Source organism: Vigna umbellata, chromosome 2, assembly GCF_029865625.1.
Source record: "Vigna umbellata cultivar VRB3 chromosome 2, Vumbellata_1.0, whole genome shotgun sequence".
Classification (NCBI taxonomy): Eukaryota; Viridiplantae; Streptophyta; class Magnoliopsida; order Fabales; family Fabaceae; genus Vigna; species Vigna umbellata.
In genome coordinates, this window is record NC_142166.1 from 17,915,037 (window position 1) to 17,930,098 (window position 15,062).

General features: G+C 38.1%; 1 protein-coding gene across 1 annotated transcript in view; it reads left to right on the forward strand.

Moving 5' to 3' along the window:
* The window catches only part of LOC148203539 (uncharacterized), a 53,078-nt gene that overhangs the window by 14,031 nt on the left and 23,985 nt on the right, over positions 1-15,062 (forward strand). Inside the window, exons 3-4 of the mRNA XM_088107642.1 lie at positions 12,627-12,956; positions 13,050-14,278. Of these exons, the coding sequence (XP_087963768.1) occupies positions 12,627-12,956; positions 13,050-14,278 (1,559 nt within the window). The remainder of the gene's footprint in view (positions 1-12,626; positions 12,957-13,049; positions 14,279-15,062) is intronic.

Below are 15,062 nucleotides of genomic sequence, written 5' to 3' on the forward strand. Positions count from 1 at the left end.
AAATCATTCATGCTTTCACAGTAATAGCATTCAACAATAACAACTCTGGAGCTCAAAATCTCACACATAAGCTCATTCACATTTGACATACACATCCTGCTTAATTTCACAATCACAATCATGATATCATGCATTTGTTCACAAAACTTGTGAATCACCTGTATAAGCATTTTAATGTGCACATCATCTCAACATCAGTTAATCATAAGCATCATTCAGAATTACTTATCACAACATCACAGTTAATAGCACACCATCACAAGAACCAGGTTTCAAATAGAGTACATCAAACCCTAATCTAAAAACAAAAACAAATAAGTTCAGAAAACTTAAACCACAAAGCATAAGCACATGATAGCATTCATCAGTAAATGCTATCTCAGCTCCTCATCAATCTGAGCTGTCCTCTGTATCTTCCTCTTCCTCCTCATCTGCATCATCTTCAAATGCATCATCCTCATCAGCTTCATCTTCTTCCATATCTCTAGCTGAAGCTTCAGCTGCTTCAGCTCCTCCTCCATGCACTGGCTCCTCTGGCCAAGCTACCACATTATGGAATTCATCCATAGTCCACCTGTGGGCTGGAGGTGTATCATACATCCCCACAATCATCTCAGCAGTGGCCACCTGCCCTCTGTGAATGGACTGCAACTGAGCCCCTATAAGAGACATATACATGTCCCTCATCTGAAATGGCTCTACTTCATGTGTCTCAGCAGATGTCTGGCTCTGTGCTGGTCCTCTCTCTCTACGAGCTCGGCGTGGTGGAACTGGCTGAGCTGCATCATCACCTCCACAGTACTGTCTATAGTAGGCCTCATCAATAGCTTTTCTTGGCCTCTCAAAAGGTGGAGCAGAAGTGTCCACCCCAGCTATCTTGCAAAGGTGCGTGATCAAAGAAGGATGTCCTAGTGGTGCTTTGTTGTTTGAAGTATTGGCGCACACACTAATCTCATCAGCTATCACCTGCCCAATATTAACATTCAAGTTTCTGATAGCACAGTAGATGAAGAATGCCCTGCTGAGAGTAATATCTGACACATGTGAACATGGCTGAATGTTGGCATGAGAAAACGCCATCCAATACTTTGCAAGAGGAGTCAAATCTGTCCTCCTAATGTTAACCACTGAGCCAGATCGATTCCTTTGAAAGTGTCCTCCAGGTATACACAGTACTCTCTCCACATCCTCATAATCAGCACCTTCCTCCATGCAAAGAGCAAACTGGCACTGCTCACCAGCCCATACAGTGTCTAGAAAGTTATTAATTGAATCAGGATCATACCTGATAGCATGGCCTCTAACATAGCCCAAATAATTCTCAGCTGGATAATCACCAATCTTCTTTGCATTGGTGTAAAATTCCTTAACCACAGCTATGTTGGCAGGTGCAGGATAAGTGGCTAGCTTTCCCCAGTCATTCCCTAAAACTTGCTCTCCAAATTGAGGAGCAAGGTTAGGTATCATTCCAACCTTTCTCTCCATCAGAAGTCTCCTGTCCTGAACCACTTTAAAGTGCTTCTCATGTTTCCTAGAGAGGAACCTACTAGAGTGGGGTTGCTCTGGTTCCTTTTCCTTTCTCTTGTTTGCCATGGTTTTCAATCTTTTTCCGGATGAGGATGCCATTCCTACATTCAAAACACAAAACCAAACCACAGAACATGATGTTAATCATTAGTAAAACACAGAACACAACTCCTTTCGAAGCTAAACCACCGCTGAGGGCCAGAATTTCCCCTCAGCGCCACCAGTACCACATTTCAGATCACAAAAAACCAGAAAAACCAAATCTGGCAGAGTGCCGCTCAGCGGCAGTTTACCCCTCAGCGGTAACTCTGCAGATTTTTGAAAAACCTGTTTTAAAGCTTTCCTAACTCCACCCAAATGCAATTTTCAGTTTTCCAGTTCATAATCATGCAGTTTAATCGGTTCAAACATCAAATATATCATCAAATCATGCAAAGAAATCAAAACCCCTAAATCTTCATGCTTTGACAATCATATTCAAAATCAAAAACCCTAGAATGAACAAAATGCATTTTACTTACTTGGGTGGAGATACTAGATGCAATGAGAATGCTTCCAAGCTAGAATACTCTCTTCCAACCCCAAACTTTGATGGCACACTAGTGAAAAAGTGAGTGGAAGAGAAATTTTCTTAAGAGGGAAGAGTGAAAAGATGTGGAAAACCTTGGAGAAGGTATGTGGGAGTGTTTGTGCAAAGAAAAGTCTGAAAGTATGAAAGAATGCGCAGCTTAGGGTTTAAAAATACCCTAATGGGCTCGGGTCCCGCTAAGGGGAACAAAAACCCTATTCTGCGAGAGTACCGCTCAGCGGTAAAGTACCGCTCAGCGGCACTTTCGTGAAGTGCTCTTCTCCTTCTTTTCTTAACCTACGTGCCTCCTAGACATGCCCCTCACTGGCTCCCTGCAATTCAATGTTCAAAATGCTTATGCAAACCCTAACTAAAACAAACAAACAGAAATATTCAATCAACTGGGTTGCCTCCCAAGTAGCGCTTGTTTAACGTCACGAGCCTGACCCAAAATCCACCAACACCCATCAGTAGGTGTTACAGCCATTGTATCCTTCAGTAGATACTTAACCACCTAGCATCCTTCAGTAGATGCTATATCCAACAAAATAAATACAGAAATAATGTTCAAAAATTACAAATTACAAAACCAAATTAAAAGTTTTTAAATTCACTGGGTTGCCTCCCAGCAAGCGCTCTTTTAATGTCATTAGCTTGACCCAATAAAGTTCAAGTTCCATCTTCTTTGTAATTGATGTTGTTATTCCACCAACTCCTCAACTGTTTTCTTTGAACTGTTTTGGTTCTTCTAGAACATGGAGACTCTATCTCTATCATCTCCTTCTCTTTAAAGCCCTTCACAACCCACAACTTGTTCTTGATTCTAACAGGTGTGCCAAGTTGGAGTCTTCTTTTCTTCCAGTCTCTAGGAATTTCTTCTCCTCTTCCAATCTCTTCTACCTTGGGTACCTGAAACAACAAACAATGGTTACCTGAAACCTCAAGATTTTCATCTTTACGGCTAGTCATGGGTGCATCTCGAAATGCAGCTTTATAACTAGCTTCTTCCTCCTTTGCTTGCATCTCATCTTTGAAAACATCTACCACCACTCTCTCCTCTCTATCTTGGAGCACCACTATACCTTCATTTACATCTATGATAGCCCTGGCCATTTTCATAAACGGTCTTCCAAGTATGATAGGTATCTTCTCAGTCTCCATCTTCATCACCACAAAGTCTGCCAAGAACTGAAGTTTGCCAACACAAACTATAATGTCCTCTACAATCCCACATGGATCCTTTGAAGATCCATCGGCCATTACTATTTTAATCTTTGCATGTTTCATTTTAACTTTGCCGATTTGCTCCAGTAAAGAATAAGGTATCAAGTTAACACTTGAACCTAAATCAAGGAGAGCTTTCTTTACCTTTTTCTTCCCTATAGTACAAGGGATAGAAAAACTACCTGAATCTGACGCTTTAGGAGGGAATGACTCTTTCTTAACAGTTATACACTCTTTTGCCCCATCATCTCTACATCTCTTCTTTGTAGAAATTTCTTCATCAGATTTTGTGTAAACTGCAATTTTCTGTAAAATCTGTTCCCAAGGTGCTTTATTATCCACCATTCTGAATAATTCTGTGAAATCCATTTGTTTCTCTTGATTTATTGGAAAAGGAAAATTATTTTTGCTCTCTATTTCTCTTCTTTCTTCTGTTTCTCCTTCTTCTAACTCAATTATCTCTTCATTCACACTCTTTACCACTTTGCACTCTTCTCTTTATCTCCAAATTCTTTATAGCAGCTTCAGTGCTCTTTTGAGAAGATTCGGTTTTCTGTATGAATTGCTGAAGAGTTTCTTCCAACCTTGTTGATTTTTCATTAAGCATAGATAACTGTTGCCAAAAGGTTGGTTGCTGCTGCTTATTATATTGATTTGCTTGCCCAGTTTGTCCTTGACCAATGCTTGGATGTGGTTTCCACCCTTGATTGTAATTCCCTTGACGGTATGGAAATTGATTAGCCATGAAATTAACATCCTCCAAGGCCTCCACTGGAAAAGCACATTGACCATTGATATGATCACCTCCACATAATTCGCACAACTGAGTTTGCACCTGTGCAGCAGTTTTCAACTCTTTAGGTAATTGTGCAAGAGTTTTAGTCAGAGTCTCCAGCTGTTAAGTTAGAATTTTATTTTGAGCTAGCAAGGCATCATGTGTCTGTAATTGGAGAACCCCTTTTTGTTGCATAGGAACTCCTCTTTCGCTGTTGAGCTCATTATCACTAGTAGCCATGTTGTCAATAATTTCTATAGCTTCCTCTGGAGTTTTCCATTTAATATTGCCTCCTGCTGAGGCATCAAGCATCATCTTGGTTTGTGAACCAAGCCCTCCAAGGAAAATTAAGACTACTTCCTGTTCTTCAAAGCCATGCGTGGGTGTTTTTCTTAGCAGACTTTTGTATCTATCCCATGCATGCCCTAGTGATTCTTCCATGCCCTGCTTAAATGAAGATATCTCTTGCTTGCCTTTTGTCACTTTTGATTGTGGAAAGTACTTGTTCAAAAACTTTGTTACCACTGCTTCCCACTCTGTGAAACTTCCTTCTGGAAAAGAGTTCAACCAAAGCTTAGCATTGCCTCCCAATGAGAAAGGAAACAAACTAAGTTTGATTGCTTCGTCTGGCACCCCATTGATTTTCACTGTGTTGCAAATTTCATTAAATGTAGTCAGGTGCTCATATGGGCTTTCATGAGATAACCCATTGAATTGATTACTCTTCACCAGTTGGATCAATGCTGGTTTGACCTCCATATTGGCTGCATTGACTCTAGGTCTAGCTATGCTGTTAAAATGTTGAGGTCCAGCTACATTAGTGTAATCAGCAAGAGTTCTTCTGATATGATTATTCTCCATATTTTCTATGCTATTGTCAGAACCTTGTGGTGATGGTTGCAACAGAGTTTCCGGAGGAGGGAAAAGTTCTCTAGATGTTCTGATTCTTCTCCTCCGTCTACTGTCTTCTAATCCTTCAAGCAACGGTTCTGTTGTCTTCTTGCTCCTAGTTCGAATTGCCTCCTGCATACACAAGAACACAAAACCCTAGAAGATTTGGTTAGCACAAAAAAATATAAAAGAATATAAGATTCAGAAAATAAAGACAGAAAACAGAAAAAATAAAATAAAAATTCGAAATTTAAAAATAAAATAAAAAAAATAAGTCAAAGATAATTAATAATCACACAAATTAACCAGTTAAACCACGAGTCCCCGGCAACGGCGCCAAAAACTTGATGGACAAATTTATGAACACAAAATTATGATGTCACAAACTTGTTTTCAATCGGCAAGTATGACCGAATCGTTCAAGTAATAAAACTTGGTAAGACCAAGTATCGTTCTTCCCAAAGGACTCACGACCTAGTTTAGTTGTGTGATTTCTTAATTAACTAAGACTTACAAACGAACTAATTGGGGTTTAAAATGCAAGACAGAAAATAAACATGTATGCATGAATTGTGATCAATGGCAAAAAGCAAAAGATAAACACTTTCAATGAAATTTATGTATGGATATGTTGTTGGGGTTCAATTTCATCTTATCCACTCTCATATATTTTAGGAATTCAACGATCAAATCACCATTGTTAATGCCACTCTCTAATGTACCTTTCCAGAAGGCTTCTCCCTAATCACGAGTTCATACAATTCCTAGCATTCCTAATGATTAGTTCATAAGTTCAGGAGCTTAACGACAACCAATATAAAATTGGGAGAAATTCCCCGGATCTAGATTTCCCCGTACGTTCCCGTATCAACAAAACCAATAATCATGCATCGAATGAGTTAAACCATGCAAGCATTAAACAAAGAGGAAAAACCCTAACTAATGATGAAAGAAAGCATAAGTCTTAATTAAAAGATGTAAACACAGATTCCATATATGAGAGTTTCACAAGACTACATTGATTCCCCAACAAACATAAAGAGGTTAGTTCACCATATTCATGGTGAACCTAGATGAATTACAATGAAAGAATGAAAGAATAAACCCTAAAAAGGTGAAGCGGAAGCCTCAGCATCCAAGATCCTCCTTCAAAGGGGTGGTAGAGAGAGTGTTTGCCTCGTTCCAGCCAGAGATACCTAACCCTAGGAAACCCTAAAGCTTATGTATCATTCGTAAATTACAAAAAGTCAAGTCCAAGCCCATTAAAGTGCCGCTCAGCGGTAAACTACCGCTCAGCGGTGATTGCGTGACTTGTTTTCTCCCCTCAGCGGCCATTTTGCCCCTCAGCGGATCTCTCGTGACTTCCAGAGTACCGCTCAGCGGTAAAATACCGCTCAGCGGTGAGTGCGTGACTTGTTTTCTCCCCTCAGCGGCCAATTTGCCCCTCAGCGGACCTCCCGCAAACTCCTGAGTGCCGCTCAGCGGTAAACTGCCGCTGAGCGGTGACTTCGGCTTCTCCTTTTGCACTTTTTGTTGTCTTTTCTGATTTCATCTCTCTCCTTCTTCACTTCTTTCACCAAATTCACCTTAAAACCTGCACAAAAACACTGAAATCAAGCATAAACCTATCCAGCTCTCTTATTTCCAAAAATATAAAGAAAAGCATGATTTCAAGCTAGTTTCTAAGTGTAAAGGTTGCTTTTAGTGTCAATTTTAATCATGAAAATAACAGTTTTTCAACTGTTATCAGTGATGTCATTTTACCATGTTTGAGTGACTTTTGCATGTCGGGTGAGGTTGAATAACATGCTTTTTATATCTAGCTCACCCTTGCTTGTTTGTGTTGTTTGTGTTGCTTTTTAAGACTCTAGACACGTCCGGACTTGGAATGAATGTAGAGCTGGGGCGGATTGTGCACTTGTGATGGCCCCTACTGCTTTGCAAAGCCATTGCCGAGGGGTTCCACCCGACCATACACAAGGCTAGTCCGTTACCGCGGAATAGACCTTCAGTGATAGCGCCTACCCTAGGACCTCCCACTACTCCCACCACACGCGTCAATCCTCTCTAAGTGAGAATGAAAGACCGTTGGAGTGTTAGGGATAACCCCCCATATGGAAGCCTCTCACATTCATTCAATACACTAACTGATCCCACCGAGAGATCTTAATTTCATATTCAATCCGACCACTTTAAATCACATGATATTCCTCTTGGATCAATAATGTACCTCATAAACCACTTTGATTCATCAAACATAAACTTTCATAGTCATTCAAGTGCATTCTTACTATATTGTCTCATACCAAACCCATACATCATCATACAACATCAACCATGTCATAAAAACAACTCATACATTACATACTTTCACAAAACCATCACTTATTAACACAAATTTCTTTAGGACTTTTAATTATCAATACTTAAGTAATTCAAACAGCTTGGAGACCCTCACCAATGGTTCCGGAAGGGTCAAAACCCCCCCCAGAACGACCTAAAGAACGTCCAAAACGGACATCCAGAACCCCACAAACTATCAAAAACTATCCTGGATGATTTTCCGACGACAATAATCGATTGTCATATGTGATAATCGATTATTTGCGAGAGCTTTGAAGAGGATACAACTCTCTGACTAAAATAATCGATTATCAAGTGAGATAATCGATTATTCTTATCAGTTTTTGACAACGTGATTTTTCTGGTTTTGGTGCATCTTAGACATATCCAAATGAACAAATTAAAATATGTAACACTAATATTGATATGAAACATGTTCATAGATGAAAGTAAAGTATTGCATTGGTCATTTGGATAGGAATTAGATGTACTAAACCAACTCAATTTCTACTCCAAAACATCTAACTCAATAACTAGAAGACCTCAAACCCAATTCTAACACTTTATACCTATTCTAACCAATTTAGTGACTCAAACAAGTCGCAATCCACTTGCTAAGACTGCCCCAATAGCCCAATTATACCCAGAACTCCTAACTCTCAAATTCACTACCTCACTCCCTCCAAAATGGCCTAAAATTGACCCTAAATACACTTGATTTCCTTTCTAACAGCACTACCACAAAATTTTCATGCCAAAACAGTTTCAACATACACAATTCCATCATTCTAAGTCATTCCAAACAGTTGATAGCCCTCAATCACCAAATTCACATAACAAACACTTCCATACATGCATTTCAAGTTTAACTAGAACCAAGTTCATGCTTCCACAACATACCACTACAAATTTTATCATGCATTCACTCCACACAGTAAAACCAAGAGTAGAACTAGCTCCCCTTACCTTAAATTTCCAGCACTTAAACTCAAGAGGAAATCCAAAGGTACTCTAGAAAAATTGACAGCACCTATATTTCACCAAATGGTGATAGAAATTAGTCTCTAAAATAATCTTAGGGTTAAGATTTTGGGGAAAAATCACAAGTGAACTACATGCAGCAAAATTTGCTACATGATCACAGTTCAAAAAGGGGAAAGTTACTTACCCTACGAAATCGCAAATGCAATCGGTGAAAATTGGAGCCCCTGATTCAAAGATCGCCTAGACGTCTGCGGAATGGGAATCCAGTGACTCAATGGAGGGGAAATCTAGAGAGAATAATGGGTTTTGGAGAGGACAATGTTAGAGAGATGTTTGAAGGAGAGAAAATGAAATGTAAGTTTCTGAAAATTTCTTCAGAAACTGTTTTTAAGTTTTATTTATTTATTATATATTTTTTTTTAAGGTTATTACATTTGTAACATCCCCAATTTAATAATATACAACTACTAAAAAGAACATCACACACAAAGAAATGAAAGAACATATAACTCAAAAAAATATGAACATATTATTACACTTATTTTCATACATAACTATAAGATAAAATTCACCTGTCATAAAATGTGATAACTGATAACAGTTGAAAAATTGTTATTTTCATGCTTGAAATTGATACTAAAAGCCACCTTTAACACTTAGAAACTAGCTTGAAATCATGCTTTTATTCATATTTTCATAAATAAGAGAGCTGGACAGGTTTATGCTTGATTTCAGTGTTTTTGTGCAGGTTTTAAGGTGAATTTGGTGAAAGAAGTGAAGAAGGAGAGAGATGAAATCAGAAAAGACATAAAAAAGTGCAAAAGTAGAAGCCGCAACTGCCGCTCAACGGCAGTTTACCGCTGAGCGGCACTCAGAAGCTCACGGGGGATCCGCTGAGGGGCAAAATGGCCGCTGAGGGGAAGAAACCAACTCACGCACTTACCGCTGAGCTGTACTTTACTGCTGAGCGGCACACTTATGGGCTTGGGCCTAAATTTTCTGTAATTTTAGAATAGTATATAAGCTTTAGGACGTCCTAGGGTTTGTATCTTTGGCAGAAACGAAGCAAACACTCTCTCTTCCACCCCTTTGAAGGAGGATCTTGGATGCTCAGGCTACCTCTTCACCTTTCTAGGGTTTTATCTTTCATTCTTTCATTATTGTTCATCTAGTTTCACCATGAATATGGTGAACTAAACCTTGTATTGTTGTTGGGGAATCAATGTAGTCTTGTGAAACTCTCATATATGGAATATGTGTTTAAAAATCTTATTTGAGATACATGCTTTCTTTCATCATTAGTTAGGGTTTTTCCTCTTTGGTCAATGCTTGCTTTGTTTAACTCATTCAATGCATGATTATTGATTTTGTCGATACGGGAACGTACGGGGAAGTCTAGATCCGGGGAATTTCTCCCAATAGTATATTGGTTGTCGTTAAGCTCCTGTGCTAAAAGAACTAATTATTAGGAATGTTAGGAATCGTATGAACTCGTAATTAGGGATAGGCCTTCTTGCAAGGTAATTTAGAGAGTAGCATTAACAATGATGAAAAGAATGTTGAATTCCTAAAGTATATGAGAGTGGATAAGATGAAATTGATAAACCCCAACAACATACTCATCCATATATTCCATTGAAGTGTTTGTATTTTGTTTTAGCCATTGATCAAATTCATGCATACATGTTTATTTTCTGTTTTGCATATTAAACTCCACTTATTTTGATCTTAAGTCTTAAATAATCAACAAATCACATAACTAAACTAGGCCGTGAGTCCTTTGGGAGAATGATACCTTGTCTTACCGAGTTTATTACTTTAAACGATTCGGTCACACTTGCCGATTGTTAAACAAGTTTGTGGCACCGTTTTTCGGTGTTCATAAATTTGTCATCAAGTTTTTGGCGTCGTTGCCGGGGACTCGTGGTTTAACTGGTTAATTTGTGTGATTATTGATTATCTTTGACTTTAATATTGAATTTTTGTTTTTATTTTTCTGTTTTTATTTTTTCTGTTTTTATTTTATTTTATTTAATTTTATTTTATTTTATTCTCTGAATCTTATATCTTCTCCTATATCTTTTTGTGCTAACCAAATATTCTAGGGTTTTGTGTTCTTGTGTATGCAGGAGACAATTCGAACTAGGAGCAAGATAGCTGCAGAACCTCTTCTTGAAGGTTTAGACGAGAGTAGACGGAGGAGAAGAATCCGAACATCTAGAGAACTTTTCCCTCCTCCGGAAACTCTGTTGCAACCATCACCACAAGGTTCTGACCATAGCACAGAAAATATGGAGAACAATAATATCAGAAGAACTCTTGCTGATTACACCAATACAGCTGGACCTCAGCACTTTAACAGTATAGCTAGACCTAGAGTCAATGCAGCTAACATGGAGGTCAAACCAGCATTGATCCAACTGGTGAAGAGCAATCAATTCAATGGGTTATCTCATGAAAGCCCATATGAGCACCTCACTACATTTAATGAGATCTGCAACACAGTGAAAATCAATGGGGTGCTAGATGAAGCGATCAAACTTAGCTTGTTTCCTTTCTCATTAGGAGGCAATGCTAAGCTTTGGTTAAATTCTTTTCCAGAGGGAAGTTTCACAGAATGGAAAGCAGTGGTAACCAAGTTTTTAAATAAATACTTCCCACAATCAAAGGTGAATAAAGGCAAGCAAGAAATTTCTTCATTCAGGCAGGGCATGGAAGAATCACTGGGTCATGCATGGGATAGATACAAAAGCTTATTACGAAAAACACCCACGCATGGATTCAAAGAAGAGGAAGTAGTCCTAACCTTCCTTGGAGGTCTTGGTTCACAAATCAAGATGATGCTTGATGCCTCAGCAGGAGGAAACATTAAATAGAAAACTCTAGAGGAAGCAACAGAAATTATTGAAAATATGGCTACTAGTGACAACGAACTTAATATTGAAAGAGGATATCTTAGTCAGAAGGAGTTGTTACAATCAAATGATGCTTTGCTTATTCAAAATAGAATTATCTCTCAACAGTTGGAAGAAGTAATTATGAAGCTTTCTCAAATACCACAAGAAATACAACAGGTCTCAATGATTCAAGGGCAACAGCAAAAATGGCAAATGCAATCTACTCCATCTGAGAAGACAACAAAACTTGACGAGACTTTCCAAAGATTCTTGAACACGAATGCATCTTACTGTCAGAATGTGGATGCTGCATTTAAAAATATGGAGATCTTTGTTGAACGAATAGTTGACAAGATGAAACATGATAATCTCAGAAAGGAGTGTAAAACTGTTGTGACCAGAAGTGGTAAATTGTTAGAGGAGAGAAAAAAAGGAAAAGAGGAGAAAGAAAATGAGAGTGAGAGTGAAAAAGAAACATGTGAGTGGAAGGAAAGGGTTGAGAGAGAGAAAAAGAAAAAAGAAGAAGATGAGAGGAGAGAAAAAAAAGAGAGAGAAGAGAGAGGAGAGACAAAAAGAAAAAGAGGGTGAAAAGCCACTTCCTTATCCAAAGAGTTATCAAAGGAAGGAGAAAGAAAAGCAGTTGGAAAGATTCATGGAGTTGTTTAAGAAGCTGGAGATCACTATACCATTTTCTGAAGCATTGCAACAGATGCCAGCATATGCAAAGTTTTTTAAGGAACTTCTTACAAAGAAAAACAAGTACATTGAAAAGGAAACTATCAATGTACAGGGTAACTGCAGTGCAATCATACAGAAACTACCTCCTAAACTTAAAGATCCAGGAAGCTTCACTATTCCATGCACCATAGGAGATTTGAAAGTTGGAAAAGCGTTGATTGATTTAGGAGCTAGCATTAATTTAATGTCGCTATCCATGTGCAGAACAATTCAGGGTTTGGAAATCAAACCGACCAGAATGGCTCTTCAACTGGCGGACAGGTCTCTTAAATATCCATATGGAGTGGTTGAAGATGTTCTAGTGAAGGTTGATAAATTTGTATTCCCAGTGGATTTTATTGTGATGGAGATGGAAGGAAATAGTGATGTTCCTCTTATTCTTGGGAGACCTTTTATGAAGACTGCTAGAGTTTTAATTGATGTAGAAAATGGTAAGCTTAAATTGAGAGTTGATGATGAAGAAGTCACTTTTGACGTATCCAAGGCCATGACATATCCAAATGATGACAAAGCATGTTTTCAATTTGATGAACTTGATGAAGTTTGTATGGTGCAAGAAAGGATGGTGCAAAATATTTCTCCATTAGAGAAAACTCTCATTGATGCTTGTGAAGATTTAGATGAAGAAGAAGAGAAATTAATTGATGAATGTCTTATGGACTTGGAAACATTGAAAAAGAGTCCAGTGGAAGATCCAATCTTTGAAATAATTGATAAGGAAGAAGAAGTCAAAGCAAAGACGCCAAAATTAAAAAGATTGCCATCACATTTGAAATATGTTTTTCTAGAAGAAGATGGAACAAAGCCAGTCATCATCAATAACTCTTTATCTCTACAAGAAGAAGAGCAGTTGATAGAAATTTTGAAAGCCAACAAAGAAGCAATTGGGTGGTCAATATCAGATCTTAAAGGTATTAGCCCAACTTATTGCATGCACAAGATTTTTATGGAAGAAGATTATAAACCAAGTGCTCAACCACAGAGAAGGTTAAATCCTATGAAGGAAGTGGTTAGAAAAGAAGTGTTGAAACTGCTAGAAGCTGGTATCATTTATCCAATCTCTGATAGTGAATGGGTGAGTCCAGTACAGGTGGTTCCAAAGAAAGGTGGGATGACAGTAATTCATAATGATAAAAATGAACTTATTCCTACTCGTACAGTTACTGGCTGGCGTATGTGCATTGATTACAGGAAGCTGAATAAAGCTACTAGAAAGGATCATTTTCCTCTTCCTTTCATGGACCAGATGTTAGAAAGATTATCAGGTCAAGCTTTCTATTGTTTTCTAGATGGATATTCTGGATACAATCAAATTGTGGTAGATCCAAAAGACCAAGAGAAGACGACCTTTACTTGTCCTTTTGGTATCTTTGCATATAGAAAGATGCCATTTGGATTATGTAATGCTCCAGCCACATTTCAAAGGTGTATGCAGGCAATTTTTGCAGATCTCTTAGAAAAATGTATTGAAGTGTTCATGGATGATTTCTCAGTTTTTGGAAATTCTTTCCAAAGATGTTTGGCTAATTTGAACATTGTTCTCAAAAGATGTGTTCAGACAAATCTTGTTCTTAATTGGGAGAAATGTCATTTCATGGTAACTGAAGGAATTGTGCTGGGGCATAAAATCTCTGCTAAAGGAATTGAGGTAGATAAAGCTAAAGTAGAAGTCATTGAGAAACTGCCTCCACCAACAAATGTAAGGGGGATTAGGAGTTTTCTCGGTCATGCTGGGTTTTATAGAAGATTCATCAAAGATTTCTCAAAAATTGCTAAACCATTGAGTAATCTTTTGATGAAGGATGCTCCTTTTGTGATGAATGAAGATTGTTTGAAAGCTTTTGACACCTTGAAGAATAAATTAGTGTCAGCTCCAGTAATTGTAGCGCCAGATTGGAATAAAAATTTTGAATTAATGTGTGATGCAAGTGATTATGCAATAGGAGTTGTTCTTAGCCAGCGAAAAGAACAAAAGTTTCATCCAATTTATTATGCTAGCAAGGTTCTAAATGATGCTCAACTGAATTATGCTACCACAGAAAAAGAATTCTTGGCTATTGTGTATGCTTTAGAGAAATTTCGACCTTATCTTATTGGATCTAAGGTGACTGTCTATACAGATCATGCAGCTATCAAATATTTGTTGACAAAGCCAGATTCTAAGCCACGTCTGATTAGATGGGTACTACTGTTGCAAGAATTTGATATAGAAATTCGTGATAAGAAAGGAAGTGAGAACTTGATTGCTGATCATTTGTCACGGTTAAGTAACAATGAGGTCACTAGCAAGGAATCCGAAATCTGGGAATCTTTTTCAGATGAAACACTCATGTATATTCAGCAGAGGCCCTGGTTTGCTGATATGGCTAATTTCAGAGCTGCAAGGGTCATGCCAGAAGACTTAACTTGGCAACAAAGAAAAAAAATTTTGCATGATGCCAAGCAGTTTGTTTGGGATGATCCTTATTTGTTCAAGATTGGAGCACATAATCTTTTGAGGAGATGTGTGACAAATGAAGAAGCAGAAGGAATTCTCTGGCATTGTCATGATTCACCTTATGGAGGACATTTTAATGGAGAAAGAACAGCAGCAAAAGTCCTTCAATCAGGATTTTATTTGCCAACTTTATTTAAAGATGCCCATAATCATGCCAGAAATTGTGATAAATGTCAAAGAGCAGGGACGATCACTAAACGTCATGAGATGCCATTACAGGGCATTTTAGAGGTTGAGGTTTTTGATTGTTGGGGTATTGACTTTGTTGGACCCTTTCCTCCATCTTTCAACAATGAATATATTCTGGTAGCAGTGGATTATGTGAGTAAATGGGTGGAAGCATTAGCTTGTCCTAAAAATGATGCTAGCACGGTAATTAAATTCTTGAAGAAGCAGATATTCTCACGTTTTGGCACTCCAAGAGTGTTGATTAGTGATGGAGGATCTCATTTTTGCAATTATCAGCTAGAAAAAGTACTCAAACACTATGGAGTGAAACATTAGGTAGCTGCACCTTATCATCCACAAACCAATGGACAAGCTGAGGTGTCTAACAGGGAGATAAAAAGGATCCTGGAAAAAACAGTGACTTCATCAAGAAAGGATTGGTCTCTCAAA